Consider the following 18606-nt stretch of genomic DNA (forward strand, 5'->3'; position numbering starts at 1 on the left):
GATGTTAGTTGAGAACGACAGGGTGTTGTCCAGGATCACACCAAGGTTCTTAGCGCTCTGGGAGGAGGACACAATGGAGTTGTCAACCGTGATGGCGAGATCATGGAACGGGCAGTCCTTCCCCGGGAGGAAGAGCAGCTCCGTCTTGCCGAGGTTCAGCTTGAGGTGGTGATCCGTCATCCACACGGATATGTCTGCCAGACATGCAGAGATGCGATTCGCCACCTGGTCATCAGAAGGGGGAAAGGAGAAGATTAATTGTGTGTCGTCTGCATAGCAATGATAGGAGAGACCATGTGAGGTTATGACAGAGCCAAGTGACTTGGTGTATAGCGAGAATAGGAGAGGGCCTAGAGGACACCAGTGGTGAGAGCACGTGGTGTGGAGACGGATTCTCGCCACGCCACCTGGTAGGAGCGACCTGTCAGGTAGGACGCAATCCAAGTGTGGGCCGTGCCGGAGATGCCCAACTCGGAGAGGGTGGAGAGGAGGATCTGATGGTTCACAGTATCGAAGGCAGCCGATAGGTCTAGAAGGATGAGAGCAGAGGAGAGAGAGTTAGCTTTAGCAGTGCGGAGCGCCTCCGTGATACAGAGAAGAGCAGTCTCAGTTGAATGACTAGTCTTGAAACCTGACTGATTTGGATCAAGAAGGTCATTCTGAGAGAGATAGCGGGAGAGCTGGCCAAGGACGGCACGTTCAAGAGTTTTGGAGAGAAAAGAAAGAAGGGATACTGGTCTGTAGTTGTTGACATCGGGGGGATCGAGTGTAGGTTTTTTCAGAAGGGGTGCAACTCTCGCTCTCTTGAAGACGGAAGGGACGTAGCCAGCGGTCAGGGATGAGTTGATGAGCGAGGTGAGGTAAGGGAGGAGGTCTCCGGAAATGGTCTGGAGAAGAGAGGAGGGGATAGGGTCAAGCGGGCAGGTTGTAGGGCGGCCGGCCGTCACAAGACGCGAGATTTCATCTGGAGAGAGAGGGGAGAAAGAGGTCAGAGCACAGGGTAGGGCAGTGTGAGCAGAACCAGCGGTGTCGTTTAACACAAAATGTTGAAATTAATGAAGTACATGGCAGGTACCCTCGTGGTTAAGAGTGTTGGGCCAGTAATTAAAAGTTAGCCGGTTTGAATCCCTGAGCCCGACTTGGGGGGAAATCTGTTGATGTGCCCTTGAGCCAGGCACTTAACCATTATTGCACCTGTAAATAGTTCTGGATCGGAGCGTCTGCAAATGACTCAAATGTAAAGATGTAAAAAAAAATACTCTATCCAACGTGCATAAAATATTATATTTATTCATGTCAACCTACTTCTAAGTTAACTCTTGGGAGTGACATTCTTGTTTTTTTCACTCCAAATGAAGTTATGTGATTGGTGTATGGGCATGACGTCAATGAGTATAGAGGACTGTCTTTGAAAGAAGTATGCCATTGGTCGTGGGACTGTCCCAAGTGAGAGTGCTCAAGGCTGACACCTCTTCAGTATCTTTTTTAAAACATTTATAACTAAATGCATGGAAACAACCGGATGTTTTAATAGCGGATTTTTTATTTACAATGTTTTTATTTTGTAAGTAGTCGTGTTTTAGAGGAAGTTTTAGATTTCATAACGAGGTTGAATTTCGGATGATAGTCGCTTGAGTTCGGGGGTTCCAAGATGAACTTCAATCTGACGTTCATCAAAAGTTCGGTAAGAAAATAAAATATTGTACAGTGCCACATAGTAAACTATGTTGTTCTAATATGTTTTGATAACACCGAAATGTGTGAGACGTGTAATCACTTTATTCGATATGTGTGTCGCCGATAATTGCAGCCTATAGCCTGTCAAGACCACTGGTTGAACTGAAGTGATTAGTTGAAGTATGAACGATACAAAGTCTTTTTTATTTATTTTTTACTCCGGCTGAAATAGTAGCCAATGGATGCTATGGAGATTAAATAATTGATATAACCTGTTACAAACGAAGATTTAAGTTTACCCGAAGTGTATAACTTGCTCTCGGGCAAGGGGCCACGCTCAGGCAGCCGCTGCGCCTGCTGATCAAGAGAAGCAATAGGCTACTGCAATCTCAGCCATCCATTAGATAACATTTCTCAAGACGTATTGGTTAAACAATAACTTTCGGGAAGTGTCTCAAGTTGTAGCCCACGTGGAGTTGAACACCATGGCGTGATAAACTGCTGCGCATTTGACGTGGTGTGTGTTTGTTTACTGGGACACGGTATTGGAAGTTTATACTGTAGGCTACTCTACTGTACATGTGTATAATTTCGAACCCTTCCCCCATTGACAACAGTCACCATCTGGTGCTGAACATGATCCCACGCTATTAATTCAGCCCCCAGGCATCAGCACTGTCTTGGACATTGGGTCAAACAAACCAGACCCTGCTGGCATCTTCTGAATTGGTGTCTTATAACAGTTTGAAACATTGGCTAAATGGCTGTCATGATTGAATTATATGATTGTATATTATATGTTTTATATTCATGTATCGGCTAGTTATTACCTTGATGTCACTGGGGGTACGCCTACTTAGGACTTACACAGCTAACTACAGTATAGCCAAAGCCTACCTTTCAATGTAAGCCACCATGTCGATCAAAACATGGTTTAGCACCTCTCTATTAGAAGTCTCAAAGTATACAGAGCCCTTGGTATGCAGAGAAATGTGGTCTGCAAAATACCACAGCTTCAATATTCATATTAACATTCAATATTCATATTAATATTCAATATTCATGAATACATTGCGGGAAATGAATTTGAACTGTCCTAGATTCCTAGGTCACACGTGCACACAGACAGACACACACACACACACACACACACAAACACATGCCTATATATTTCATTTAGAGTTGTAGTAAGTCCTGCCAGTGTAAAGTTTATTCCACACAGAAAGGCCCATTCAGTGCTGTGCTGTTGTATTTTCCAGCCGTCCAGTGCCAAAGCCTGACACTATAAATATGGCCTCAGTAAAACCTGAAACACTTTGGATAAAACACCATTTGGGTTTGACACTAAATATGAGAAATTCATAGACATCAATACGGTGGGATTGTTGTTAAATGTCTGACGATATGGAATATCAACCCATTTGTGTGTAATGTTCATGGAAATACCATTCAAACAGATTCATTTATTTCCACACAACCATTGGTTGGAGGTATTTGCTATTTTATTGTCAGTTGGTTAATGGTTATTGTCAGTTGGGTAGGGGTAGGCAACACAAAAGGACATCACTTTTCCATTTCTACAAGTCAGCCCCAGGGGTTGTTTTGGACAGAATAGCCTAATCACCAGATCCAAGTTTGAAGTCATGCATTGCTCCGCTACTTAGACAAAATGACTTTGCTCTCTGGTGTGGCGATGTCATTGTTTATCTTTCCTGTAAACTCCAGAAAGTTCTGGAGTCTTCTCACCAGTCAGTGCTTGTTGCTAGGGGACAATGGCGGAGGACTTTCAAAACCCCTAACTAATCTCCATTGCAAATGACTGCAGTGTATGTGCATGTCCCTTTAGTAAATACCGATTTACGGATGATCAGCGGCATCAATCTAGTCGTGCCCAGCCCGCACTCTTTTACACGAGATGTTATCTGGGTGTGGGTTCACACAGGAAATCTCTGAGGTCAACAACAAAAGAAGACAAGCATCAAGGATTTATAGGCCTACCTACTACTTCTATATTAGTAGAATAACAAGTTAAAAGTCTTGCTTAGGTTATTGGTCAACAGAGTGATTGTTTCTGCTACTTCACGGTAGATATTGGTCACGTGGAAAACATAGGCCTATTCTCTAGAACCGCATTTTAGAATATGTCTCTTTAACACGAGAACCGCATTTTAGAATATGTCTCTTTAACACTAGAACCGCATTTTAGAATATGTCTCTAACACTAGAACCGCATTTTAGAATATGTCTCTTTAACACTAGAACTGAGTTTTAGAATATGTCTCTTTAACACGAGATCCGCATTTTAGAATATGTCTCTTTAACACGAGAACCGCATTTTAGAATATGTCTCTTTAACACTAGAACCGCATTTTAGAATATGTCTCTTTAACACTAGAACCGCATTTTAGAATATGTCTCTTTAACACGGGAACAACATTTTACAATGTCTCTTTAACACTAGAACCGCATTTTAGAATATGTCTCTTTAACACGAGAACCACATTTTAGAATATGTCTCTTTAACATGAGAACCGCATTTTAGAATATGTCTCTTTAACACTAGAACCGCATTTTAGAATATGTCTCTTTAACACTAGAACCGCATTTTAGAATATGTCTCTTCAACACGAGAACCGCATTTTAGAATATGTCTCTTTAACACTAGAACCGCATTTTAGAATATGTCTCTTTAACACGAGAACCACATTTTAGAATATGTCTCTAACACTAGAACCGAATTTTAGAATATGTCTCATTAACACGAAAACCGCATTTTAGAATATGTCTCTTTAACACGAGAACCGCATTTTAGAATATGTCTCTTTAACGCTAGAACCGCATTTTAGAATATGTCTCTTTAACACTAGAACCGCATTTTAGAATATGTCTCTTTAACACGAGAACCGCATTTTAGAATATGTCTCTTTAATACTAGAACCGCATTTTAGAATATGTCTCTTTAACACTAGAACCGCATTTTAGAATATGTCTCTTCAACACGAGAACCGCATTTTAGAATATGTCTCTTTAACACTAGAACCGCATTTTAGAATATGTCTCTTCAACATGAGAACCGCATTTTAGAATATGTCTCTTTAACACGAGATCCGCATTTTAGAATATGTCTCTTTAACACGAGAACCGCATTTTAGAATATGTCTCTTTAACACGAGAACCGTATTTTAGAATATGTCTCTTTAACACTAGAACCGCATTTTAGAATATGTCTCTTTAACACTAGAACCGCATTTTAGAATATGTCTCTTTAACACTAGAACCGCATTTTAGAATATGTCTCTTTAACACGGGAACCACATTTTAGAATGTCTCTAACACTAGAACCGCATTTTAGAATATGTCTCTTTAACACGAGAACCGCATTTTAGAATATGTCTCTTTAACATGAGAACCGCATTTTAGAATATGTCTCTTTAACACTAGAACCGCATTTTAGAATATGTCTCTTTAACACTAGAACCGCATTTTAGAATATGTCTCTTCAACACGAGAACCGCATTTTAGAATATGTCTCTTTAACACTAGAACCGCATTTTAGAATATGTCTCTTTAACACGAGAACCACATTTTAGAATATGTCTCTAACACTAGAACCGAATTTTAGAATATGTCTCTTTAACACGAGAACCGCATTTTAGAATATGTCTCTTTAACGCTAGAACCGCATTTTAGAATATGTCTCTTTAACGCTAGAACCGCATTTTAGAATATGTCTCTTTAACACTAGAACCGCATTTTAGAATATGTCTCTTTAACACGAGAACCGCATTTTAGAATATGTCTCTTTAATACTAGAACCGCATTTTAGAATATGTCTCTTTAACGCTAGAACCGCATTTTAGAATCTGTCTCTTTAACACGAGAACCGCATTTTTAGAATATGTCTCTTTAACACTAGAACCGCATTTTAGAATATGTCTCTTTAACACGAGAACCGCATTTTAGAATATGTCTCTTTAACGCTAGAACCGCATTTTAGAATCTGTCTCTTTAACACGAGAACCGCATTTTTAGAATATGTCTCTTTAACACTAGAACCGCATTTTAGAATATGTCTCTTTAACACTACAACTGAATTTTAGTATATGTCTCTTTAACTCGAGAACCGCATTTTAGAATCTGTCTCTTTAACACGAGAACCGCATTTTTAGAATATGTCTCTTTAACACTAGAACCGCATTTTAGAATATGTCTCTTTAACACTAGAACTGAATTTTAGTATATGTCTCTTTAACTCGAGAACCGCATTTTAGAATATGTCTCTTTAACACGAGAACCGCATTTTTAGAATATGTCTCTTTAACACGAGAACCGCATTTTAGATGTCTCTTTAACACTAGAACCGCATTTTAGAATATGTCTCTTTAACACGAGAACCGCTGGGCCTAGAGGGACCCCCCCTTCAAGCTAATGAGCAGTCATTCTGACTGCGAAAATTCTAAGAGTGTAATAAATGTCATATATACTGTGGCAAAAATAATCATTTGGTTGTGTTTCTGAAGGTAACACAAAAGCATTTAAGGATTGTATTTTTGAATACCATCTCTGGTATAGTGAAATAGAATGGTACCAGGCTGGCACCTCTTACATTCCACTGCAAGCACCTGCATGGATAAAGTAGAGCAGTCACATGCAGACTACAGCCTACATTACAATGCAACCCCAGTGCAAGCATTGTCATAAGAAGGCAGGAGTCAACATTCACTCACACGTCTCTCTGTTCTGTTGTCAATTAGAGTTCATATCAAACCTCAGAAAGTAAGAGGAAGGATGTGGGGAACAGCTGTGACGGTGTCAACTGTCATTTCACACTATCATTTCTTTCACCAAGGACCAGAACAAAGGAAGTGATGCTTTAAAATTTACGCCATTGAAGAGACATTCTACGTACTTTAAAATTCATTCTACGTACTTTAAAATTCCTAATTCAAAGGTGTTGATAAGGAGTAGTGAAGGTGACATGTTCCTTTATTGACTCAACCACGGGTTCCAGGCCGTCAAAGAGCTCAGCCACTTAAATAGCCTTTGACAAAGACTTGTTTATCTGTTGTAAATGTTAGATTGACGTCATGTGTTCAACAAGATTTATCAGGAAATACACCTGTTGCCCACACCTTATGTATGACTCAGTTTCCTGTGTACTGTAGCTCCTGTAGACACATAGAGCGAGAGACAGACAGACAGACAGACAGACAGACAGACAGACAGACAGACAGACAGACAGACAGCTGGCATTTATGACACCCGCTCAAGCTGAGGAACATGCCAAGACGTGTTTGATGTATTTGAAGTTGCTCTTATATTCTAAAATTGCCTTCACTACAGTAGACCGACTTGTTTGATGCAGTTGTCATCCACCAATGACCTGTTACTCAGGATGCATACACTGGCCAATTTATTAGGTACACTCATCTAGTACCGGGCCGGACCCCCCTTTGCCTCCTGAACAACCTGAATTATTTGGGGCATGGAAACGTTGCTCAATCAAGGTAACTAACGTGTGCCAGGAAAACGTTCCCCCATACCATTACACCACCGCCACCAGCCTGTACCGTTGACACCAGGCAGGATGGGGCCATGGACTCATGTTGCTTACGCCAAATCCTGATTCTGCCATCAGCATGACGCAACAGGAACCGGGATTCGTCTTGCCATTCTCTACCTCTCTCATCAACGAGCTGTTTTTGCCCAGAGGACTGCCACTAACTGGATGTTTTTTGTTTGTCGCGCCATTCTCAGTAAACCTTAGACACTGTCATGCGTGAAAAACCCAGGATGCCAGCCATTTCTGAGATACTGGAACCCTGCGAGCCTGGCACCGACAATCATGCCACGCTCATAGTCGCTTAGGTCACTCGTTTTGCCCATTCTAACATTCAATCTAATAGTAACTGAATGCCTCAATGCCTGTCTGCCTGATTTATATAGCAAGCCAAGGCCATGTGACTCACTATCTCGAGTAGCGAACCATTTTCGAGAACGGGACGGTGTCCCTAATAAACTGGCCACTGAGTGTAGTTAGTAAACCCTATACTTTATTTCATGGTACAGTTACCAGGTATTTATTAATAAATAACATAGTCAAATGGAAACTACGTGGTTTGTTTCTTTGGGGATTCATTTACCATCACGGTGCTTTACAGTGTAAATAACACAGTTCTCTGACTGTATTAGTAAAGTATAGATCTACTGAACTAGTAAAGTAGCCTACTAGTTCAACTAGAGCAGATGCTATCATTGATAGTGACCACACTTCTGTTTAAAGGTGTCTCGCAACCCTGCCATAGTTCTCTATGTATTTTTCCCTCCTAGATCTTAGACCCCAAAAAATGCTCAAATGTTCAGAGGATGTTGAATGAGACCCAACCTTTGTTCATAGGTTGGGATAGTGTTTACAAAGGACATAAATCACACGTTGAGATAGTCACTTAGGCCCTGTAGATCTGTTGGCCCAGACACATAGTCTGAATTTTTCCTCTGATGTGTTTATGGAGAAGACTATAAAGTGTCCAGGGGCTTCAAATAGCTTTTTACTTGGAGACACCCCTGTTAAGGAGCTAATGTGATTGTCTTTGGAGCAAGTTAATGGATTCGGGATTCTCTAAAGAGATTTGTGAGTGAGTCACTCTTCTCTTTCTCTCCGTCTTCCCATCTTTCTCTCTCTCGCGCCGCACTTTCAACAGCCCACCTATATCTGTGTCATTCCTTTCTAACTCGGGCAAATGTGATATTACACGAGTTAAAAAGAACATAACTCTGCTCTAAAAGGAAGGCAAAAAAGGGCCAACTCAGTCTAATAGGTTGAGTTGGCTAAGTATGGTGTTACCGCGAAGCTAGTTGCACAGAAAGTCCAACTCTTTGTCCGTAAAGAGTGGTTAACTCTATGGGACACCTGTTTGAGTCTCCTTACCACAACTCTTAGACATTACAGTGCACTTCTTTCTCACACTTCATCGTGTCAGACTTCTTCACTCAGAGTCTCATTGTCAGTCATGTCACCAACCACAAGTGTTTGGCTTTGAGCGGGAATTTCGTCATAACTAACGTCACAAAGGTTGTTGTTTACACTGAGGTGAAAGCCCACTAACCAACTAACCTAACATGTCACTCACTGTAACCCAGCGTCACACACCCAGCGTCACACACAGGCACACACAAACACAATGTGCTATGGTACAGTAATCAATGAACCCTACCCCCATGAGAACACTTAGTGTGTGTGTGTGTGTGTGTGTGTGTGTGTGTGTGTGTGTGTGTGTGTGTGTGTGTGTGTGTGTGTGTGTGTGTGTGTGTGTGTGTGTCTTCCCTGAGTATAAATAACTGCCGGAGCGGATACGGCCCAGTGGCTCTCGGGCCCGGCCTTGACTAGAAGGACTAGAGAGAGGGAGAGAGAGAGAGAGAGGAGCTGAACCCGGCATGAAGCCTCTGCATTGTCTGGGCCTTCCTGTACTCCATGGGAGGAGGGGGCCCCACCGTTTCACACGCTCCCTACTGATACGCTGTGCGTGTGACTGGGGAAACTGAATGTGTGTCATTGTATTTTGCCGGCTTCGTGTAATGTTTTTTGTGTGTGTGTGTGCAACTGTGCGCGTGTTGTGGTTATTGTTGTGTCTTTTTGGTAGCTTTTATGTACTGATCCATATTTGTCTGTTCTGTTTCTCAAAAAACAAAGTCAAACTTTCACCCCCATATGTCTTTGTTACACTCTTAGAAAAAAGGTGCTATCTAGAACCCAAAAGGGTTATTTGTCTGTCCCCATAGGAGAACCCTTTGAAGAACCCGGTTCTACATGGAACCACAGACGGTTCTACATGGAACCCAAAAGAGTTCAATCTGGAACCAAAACGGGTTCTTCTATGGGGACAGTCAAAGAACCATTTTGGATCCCTGTTTTCTAAGTGTCTGATGAAGAATAGCTGTGGTGGATGAGTAACTTGTTGTTAATGATACAAGCTGTGATGTACCATACCCCAGACCCCTACCACAGAAGAGGTATGCGTAACGCATACAGAATGTCACCTGGTTTAGTACTGAAAGACATAACCAGAACATGTCTTCTCCTCCCAGCTTTAAAAGAAAAGCAGGATTTATCTCTCAAGTAGAAGACCAGTTGACTTTCAGCATCTTGCCAGGGTTATCTATGTGGGTTTGAATGGCAAAGTAGTTTAGTATGAGCTTACTCAGAGTGACATGAGTCAATTAAATACACTCACATTCAGGAATTTCCAGATTTAAAGGAGGAGAGAAACTAAAGTAAAGGAGTGGTGTGTCTTAATTATACACTGCCATGAGAAATGTTGCTGGTATACGTGTGTTCTCAGTCAAACGTGTAATTGGTATACGGTATTGTACATTTGGCTACAAGGCAGTGTTTTGTAATGGTGTTGAAGGTTACCTAATGTTTCCATGGATTTATAGGTAGAACAAAATAAGAGAGCAAGGGTCTGAACTAGAGGTCGACCGATTATGATTTTTCAACGCCGATACTGATTATTGGAGGACCAAAAAAGCCGATACCCGATTAATCTGCCGATTTAAAAAATATATATATTTGTAAAAATGACAATTACAACAATACTGAATGAACACTTATTTTAACTTAATATAATACATCAATCAAATAAATTTATCCTCAAGTAAATAATGAAACATGTTTAATTTGGTTTAAATAATGCATAAACCAAGTGTTGGAGAAGAACGTAAAAGTGCAATATGTGCTTTGTAAGAAAGCTAACGTTTCAGTTCCTTGCTCAGAACATGAGAACATATGAAAGCTGGTGGTTCCTTTTAACATGAGTCTTCAATATTCCCAGGTAAGAAGTTTTAGGTTGTAGTTATTATAGGACTAATATCATCAACCATGTGTAGTTAACTAGTGATTATGATTGTTTTTCATAAGATAAGTTTAATGCTAGCTAGCAACTTACCTTGGCTTACTGCATTCGCGTAACAGGCAGTCTCCTTGTGGAGTGCAACGAGAGAGAGGCAGGTTGTTATTGTGTTGGGCGAGTTAACTGTAAGGTTGCAAGATTGGGTCCCCCGAGCCGACAAGGTGAAAATCTGTTGTTCTGCCCCTGAACGAGGCAGTTAACCCACCATTCCTAGGCCGTCATTGAAAATAAGAATGTGTTCTTAACTGACTTGCCTAGTTAAATAAAGGTATACAAAAATATATATTAAAATAATTTTAAAAATCGTCAAATCGGCGCCCAAAAATACCGATTTGTTATGAAAACTTGAAATCGGCCATAATTAATCGGCCATTCCGATTAATTGGTCGACCTCTAGTCTGAACAGACTAAGAACAAGATGTGGTTTGTGTCCTAAAGAACAGTCAAACTGAAAACCCACAACAAATAACTTGTGTTTTGTTGTTGCCTTTTAGTTTTGGTCTTTCAGTAATTCAAGACACAAAACACAAAGGCTCTTGTTCTTAGCCAGGTACTTTGTTTAGGGGTGACTGGGATGAGTAATAGTTGAACGTTGTGTTATGTGAAGACTTATAATATAGGTCCCCAGGAACTTGTAAAACTGGCCTAATACAGTGATTATAAGCAATTGACCCACAAGACACCATCCCTCATCTATCTATTGGCACATTTACAATGGATAAGGGACTGTTTCTGTCCAACTATATCGCAACCCTAAATAAATGGGGGTAAAATAGACACTGAATGAAATTAGGGAATTTAGACAGTTCTTATTCGTTTGCTATTAGGACATAGCTAGATCTACATAAAATATGGCATGGGACGCAAACTCCTCTTGACATCACCCCGTAGCACTCACTTCTGTCAACATGAAGTGCTTTGAGAGACGAGTCAAGGACACCTCTACCTTACCTGTCACCCTAGACCCACTTCAATTTGCTTACCGCCCATACAAATGAATTACTGAAAAATCATACAATGTGATTTTCTGGATTTTTGTTTTAGATTCCGTCTCTCACAGTTGAAGTGTACCTATGATAACAATTACAGACCTCTACATGCTTTCTAAGTTGGAAAACCTGCAAAATCGGCAGTGTATCAAATATTTGTTCTCCCCCCTGGACATAGACTTGAAATCACTGGCCACTTTAATAAATGGAACACTAGTCACTTTAAAATTGTTTACGTATCTTGCATTACTCATCTCATATGTATATACTGTATTCTATACTATTCTACGGTATCTTAGTCTATGCCGCTCTGACATTGCTCATCCATATATTTATACATTCTTAATTCCATTCCTTACTTAGATTTGCGTGTATTGGGTACATGTTGTGAAATTGTTAGAAATTACTTGTTAGAAACATTTTGCTACACCCACAATAACATCTGCTAAACACGTGTATGTGACCCATACAATTTGATTTGATTTGACATCGACTTTTGCGATTTCGAACCATCTGTCAAACAATAATTTCCATGCGAAGTGTCCCTTTAAGTGTCTCTCCACTTCCTGTGTCTCTTCATCTCAGCCTACCTTCCTCTTAGCAATACTTTCCTCGACTAATCGGAACCTCCGTAACAGGGCCTGTTTCCTCCATCCGCCTGTCCAGTTAATCTGAGCGGATGGGTGTTCCGTATTCCCACTGTCACGTATTTCCCTCCCAGATAATAGATGAGAGAATAGGCAAGGCTAATGGGAAAGGCATGATTGGGATACGGAGGAGGGTCAGGGTCCCAAATCTCCCACTCTCCGGATCCAGGGGCGTAATGAGGTACAGCATGCTGCTCCTTATATCAGATACGGCGATGATTGAAATCATCTGTCCTGTATCAAATAAAGTACATTCTCCCTTGGCCCTTCTACTGTGAGTGCATGTGTGTGTACACTGTGCTCACTTGTGTGTGTGTGTGTGCGTACGTGTGTGTCTTTCCCTCGCTCACCCTGAGATAATGAGGCTCACTGTACGACCCAATTAAACCCCTGTAAATGCCACATTGATAACTTGCTCCACTGAAAGGGGGTCCTGTCATTCAGCAATAAATACAATCTCAGTGTACACGGTGGCATGTGTTGAATGTGCCAGGGCAATTTGGAAGTACCCGAATGCAGTGACAGGAACTGGTTGAGAGTGCGGCTCAATGATGCTCAGATAGGCTACAGTCCATTCATTTTCTCTCTCTCTCTCTCTCTCTCTCTCTCTCTCTCTCTCTCGCTCTCTCTCTCGCGCTCTCTCTCTCGCTCTCTCGCTCTCTCTCGCGCTCTCTCTCTCTCTCTATAGCGCTCTCTCTCTCTCTCTCGCTCGCTCGCGCGCTCTCTCTCTCTCGCGCGCGCTCTCTGTCTGCCATGTGCAGGGCAGGATGTCTGCTGTACTGTACAACACTAGAGTATTTAGTATTGGTGGGCTGCCAGAGGCAAGGGATTGTGGCTTTAGGACTTGGAGGGCTCTCTCTCAACACTGAGGTTGAGGTGGCCACTCTGGTCCTCTTCCTTACGAAACATATACCACATTGCGGCTGGTCAGTGTGTGTGTGTGAGACAGAGAGAGAGAATGTGGTGGAGGGGTCATTGGTGTGTGTGCTGTCTAGTGTTTAGATAAGTGTATGGTGAGGGATAATGTCTTCTGCAGCACTTAGCATTATTAGCCATTATACTGTAACTACAAGGAAGTAACCAGTGTGATATGAAAAACACAAAAAGATGTATGTAAAGGCCTGTAGGAAAGAATAGCTTTGTAGCTGTAATGTTGGTGCATTTAGGACTTGATGTACTGTACAATGTGTCAGTCTACTGTCTACTCAGTTTCATACCAAGTGCTTACTGTACTTGTACAGAAGTGATTTTGTGCAGAATACAGATGTTTTCCAGTGGTGTAAAGTACTTAAATATACTTTAAAGTACTACTTAGTTTTTGTGGGTATCTCTACTTTTCTATTTATATTTCTGACTACTTTCATTTTTACTTCACTACATATTCATAAAGAGAATAATCCATCCATTTTCCTTGACAGCCAAAAGTACTCGTTACATTTGGAATGCTAAGCAGGATATGAAAGTGGTCCAAGTAGCCTAGTGGTTGGAGCGTTGGACTAGTAACCGAGAAGTTGCAAGATCGTATCCCTGAGCTGACAAGGTACACATCTGTCGTTCTGCCGCTGAACAAGGCAGTTAACCCGCTGTTCCTAGGCTGTCATTGAAAATAAGAATGTGTTCTTAACCTCTTGCTTCTACTCGGGACAGAGCTCTGGAAATGCAAATGCGCTACGCTAAATGCTAATAGTATTAGTTAAAACTCAAAAGTTCATTAAAATACACATGCAGGGTATCGAATTAAAGCTACACTCGTTGTGAATCCAGGCAACAAGTCAGATTTTTAAAATGCTTTTCGGCGAAAGCATGAGAAGCTATTATCTGATAGCATGTAACACCCCAAAAGACCCGCAGGGGACGTAAACAAAATAATTAGCATTTCGGCGTTACACAAACCGCACAATAAAATAGAAAACATTCATTACCTTTCACCATCTTCTTTGTTGGCACTCCTAGATGTCCCATAAACACTATTTGGGTCTTTATTTCGATTAAATCGGTCCATATAAAGCCTAGATATCGTTATATGTAGACTGTGTGATAAACGAAAAAAACATAGTTTCAAAACGTAACGTCATTTTTTAAAATTCAAAAAGTCGACGATAAACTTTCACAAAACACTTCGAAATACGTTTGTAATGCAACTTTAGGTATTAGTAAACGTTAATAAGCGATAAAATTCATCAGGAGGCGATGTAAAGATCATTAGCTGTCCGTCTGGAAAAATGTCCGGCTAGAAACTCAACGAAAATATCCGGTCCTAGACCTGAGGAGATACGGTGCCCTGCATGTATTTGACCAAGAAAAAACTCGAAGGGAAATGACAAGACTCTAGACACCGTGTGGAAGCTACTGCAACCTCAGTCAATTAATTGTGGTTCACCTTTATCAATGGGTTCAAGTAGCGCATGGATATATTTTCCCATTTTCAGTGATCAGTTTTTCCTGTGCTTTTCGATGTAAATGCCGTTCTGGTAAAGCCACAGCAGTGATTTAACCAGTTTTATAAACGTCTGAGTGTTTTCTATCCACACAGACTAAGCAAATGCATATACTATATTCCTGGCATGAGTAGCAGGGCGCTGAAATGTTGCGCGATTTTTAACAGAATGTTCAAAAAAGTAGAGGGTCGACTTAAGAGGTTAACTGACTTGCCTTGTTAAATAAAGGTAACATAAAAAAATTATTCCCGCACTTACCAACAGATCATCCCTACTGCCTCTGATCTGGCAGACTCACTAAGCACACATGCTTCATTTGTAAGTCATGTTGGAGCGTAACTCTGGCTATATCCGTAAATTAAGAAAATAAGAAAATGGCTTCGTCTGGTTAGCTTAATATAATGCATCTGAATTTAACATGATTTTTACTTTTACTTTTGAGACTTAAGTAAATTTTAAACCAAATATAGACTTTTACTCAGTTAGTATGGGTGACTTTTACTTTTACCGAAGGCATTTTCTATGAAGGTATCTTTACTTTTACTCAAGTATGACAATTGGGTCCTTTTCCACCACTGCTTTTCCCCAAAGAAACTCTCACTCTCTGATGGCCATGGCTCAATGGGAAAATTCCATTGTTAGATATTCCTCCTCCCCATAAAGTGAACTTTCCCCTCTGTGGGGCGCCTATAAACTGCTGAGAGAAGAACAGGTTTGTCTGTGAGGATGGGATGGCTGCTGAATGGCGGAATCTAGTGATCCACAGGCCCAAGAATGCACCCAGACAGGAAATGATGTCACCGTTCAGCAGCCCTGTGTGTGTGTGTGTGTTCTTTCCAGTATAGACAGGCCACCTGGCTTTTGATTGGGCACATAACCATGGTAACCCTTCTAAGCAAGCCTGATTACTGTCTGTGGGATTCGCCATGGTTTCACTACTTATTTTTATATGATGTGGTTCCAATGCATGGCTCAAGCTCTCCTCTCTCCTTCCCTGGTTGTGTTTTTCTTCTTTTTTCCTTCTTTCCCTCTCACAAATTTCAGAAAATGAACACATACTTGCACACTGTCATTTCCCTCGCTTGCCTTCTTTTTCACACGGCCTCAGTCACACACCCAACTCTTTTACTCCCTCTATACAATCTTACAAGCTGTTATAATCCTCTCTCCCCCTCTCGCTTGTTCTCTGTCTGTGCCTGCAATCTCTCTCGCTCTCTCGGCCTTCTCTTTGGCTCTTCTCTCTCGCCCTTTTCCCACTGCGAGATATGAAGAAGAGTCTGTGGAGTGGAGTGGTGAAAGAGATTCCCCCCACCACTCTGGGACCTGTGGTGCCACCTCTGAAATCATCATACATTGTTACAACATATCCTATTTGTATGATCTACATTTGACATGTTTTTGGTGGGGATGGGCTTCCATAGTTTTACGTGGCTCAGTGTAGCCGGCAGCTACTGTGGCAATTTCAGAATGTAACAGACTGTTACTGCAATTTCAGGTAAAACCTCAATAAAACAAGGCTTGAATGTTAGGAAAATGTCAACATTTTAGCTATTTGAAAAACATTGCTCTGCTGTGACCATTTATACTGTAGGGGTGTTGGCTCAACGAGACAATTCTGTTCGCAGTGCCCTGCTCCAAAGCAAACTCCGGAGGTAGCGACCGATGCCTAGCAAGTATGCAGGTTTACATTTGAGTAATATGTGCAGTTGACGGTATTTATAGGAAAAGTGTAGTAAGTGTGAAGAGGCTCTGTGTTTGGATAAAGCTCAATGGTGTGATTGTGAGTGCTCTGCCGGTCGTCGGCCCCTCCGCTCTGCCTCCCTGTGTCTGTGGAAAGTCTGACATGAGCAGATAGAACGGGGGGAGAAGGAGAGAGCCATCAAGAGGCGTGATGGCTGCACAGTAGGGCTGCACCGGCCAGGAAACTCCCTGTGAACAACAAGACATGACCACCTTCCAGAGAACCAAGTGAGGAGCGACAGGAGCTTAGTCAGGAGTCAACTCTGTTGTCAACATCAGCCTGTCAGTCAGGAGTCAACCTTAGTCTGACAAGAAGCAACTCCAGTCTGTTAGTCAGAAGTCAACTCCAGTCTGTTAGTCAGGGGTCAAAACCCACTAATGTTCCAGGAATGCCCCTGGTTCACCCGGAGAAGATTGACCCCAAGAGACACATGTAAGAATTGGTGTGTTGTGATGAGCTTCTGTTGGTTGTCATAGACAAAGTGGAGTTTTTATAATACCATAGCAACCGTTGCTACACACAGGAAAAAAAGTGTCACCTAAAAGGGTTCTTTAGCTGTTCCCATAGGAGAACCCTTTGAAGAACCCTTGTTGGTTCCAAGTAGAACTGTTTTGGGTTCCATGTAGAACACAGGGTTCTACATGGAACCAAAAAGGGTTGTCCTATGGGGACAGCCAAAGAACCCGCTTGGAACCCTTTTTTCTAAGAGTGTATGTTTCTCCAGCATCTTCGTTTACCAGCTACTGCCCGTGCACACACAGACTTATTCAGAAAACGGTAACTCTACCTTTTGAGGAAAGTCTACCTACTATTGGTACTATACATTTTTTATAGTACCCAAAATTGTATATTTACATGCACACTGATAATTCAATATTAAACTGATTATGGCAGTAGGCCGAGAATGGAAATAGTCACATAGCACCTCACATAGCTTATCTTCATCGGCATACGGTCAAAATCAAAGGAAGCTCATGCCGATTCAAATTCCTGGATTTCGAAACAATCGTTCAATTCAATCGTTCAAATGATTAGGACATATAAACAGTTTAAATGGCGTTCCAGTGGTGTATTTGATCTGCACCTGGGCCACGCCGGCAGCACAAGTCTCTCTGTTATACGCAAATTAAGTGAGTTTAGAAAAACTGAAAGTATGCATCTTAGAAATAGTTTTCACACAGAAGCTTTATATGTCCGATCTCAGAATCAAATCACAAAAATAACATGGTCACTGTAGTAGAATGTTTATTTTGATTAGGCGATTTTCTGCATTTAACAAACGTTTTTGATTTCAGACATGTCCATGTATACAGGATTATTAGGGAAATTGTTCTTCTTAAAAAGCACGTAAACATTTTGAACTAACTATTAGATTATTCTGACTATCCACAATATTCGGTGCATTTATCTGTGCTCTGTGACTTCCATATATCTGTCATTTAATTTGACCATGGGAAAAATAAGAGCTATTGCGTAAAAATGATGGGTTGGATTAAACTGAGCCCTGTGTGCGAGGTATGGGGGTCGGAGGGAGGGTGGTTGGACAAGGCGGGGTACAAGAGAGCCAAAACTAGGCCGCTCATTTACATGGGAAGGTTCGAGTTACGTCCGAGGCGGTTCGTGGTGGTGTCGCATGTCAGCCCAGTCAAAGAGCCCGGCTTTAAGAATGTGGGTCATTTGAAGTACAGGGACTAAAGCGTGTTGTTCGGCCGTGAATAGGGCCTTCTCACAATGACACGATGAAAAGGTGTGTGAACAAACACCCGTGCCCTTGGGGACACGCTAAAGTCCTCTGCCGTATTATTTTCTGTCCCTCCATCCATGCCCTGTTATTATCTAGCACATGAATGGATTTACTGGGATGATGGGAATCAATCTGTTATCGGCAGCAACGTGCTTTAGCTATAAGATATCTTATCTCCTTACTAGGGAGGATCATGGTCGTCCAAGACAATGGGTTTAACCAATATGACATTTTGAATAGGTTGAAATGGTTTGGATGAGCTTTGAACTCTCATCTGTTTGACTATGCGGGTGAAAAATATTGGTGCAAGGAGACGGAAGCAACATTGTGACAAATGCAATCTGTTTTTAACTCCCTTCATGTCTTTCTTCTCTGAACACCAGAACAGTGATGCCACCAGGCCATTCAACATTGCCAGAATCCTACTTCAACTGTACTGAATGACTCATGCACCCCGCACT

General features: G+C 41.5%; 1 protein-coding gene across 1 annotated transcript in view; it reads left to right on the forward strand.

Moving 5' to 3' along the window:
• The first annotated feature begins 1425 nt into the window (after positions 1-1425).
• The window catches only part of LOC115147151 (tumor necrosis factor receptor superfamily member 10A-like), a 37910-nt gene continuing 20729 nt past the window's right edge, over positions 1426-18606 (forward strand). Inside the window, exon 1 of the mRNA XM_029689198.2 lies at positions 1426-1684. Coding sequence (XP_029545058.1) covers positions 1652-1684 — 33 coding nt within the window. The 5' untranslated portion in view covers positions 1426-1651. The remainder of the gene's footprint in view (positions 1685-18606) is intronic.

Source organism: Oncorhynchus nerka, linkage group LG19 (genome assembly GCF_034236695.1).
Source record: "Oncorhynchus nerka isolate Pitt River linkage group LG19, Oner_Uvic_2.0, whole genome shotgun sequence".
NCBI classification, from domain to species: Eukaryota; Metazoa; Chordata; class Actinopteri; order Salmoniformes; family Salmonidae; genus Oncorhynchus; species Oncorhynchus nerka.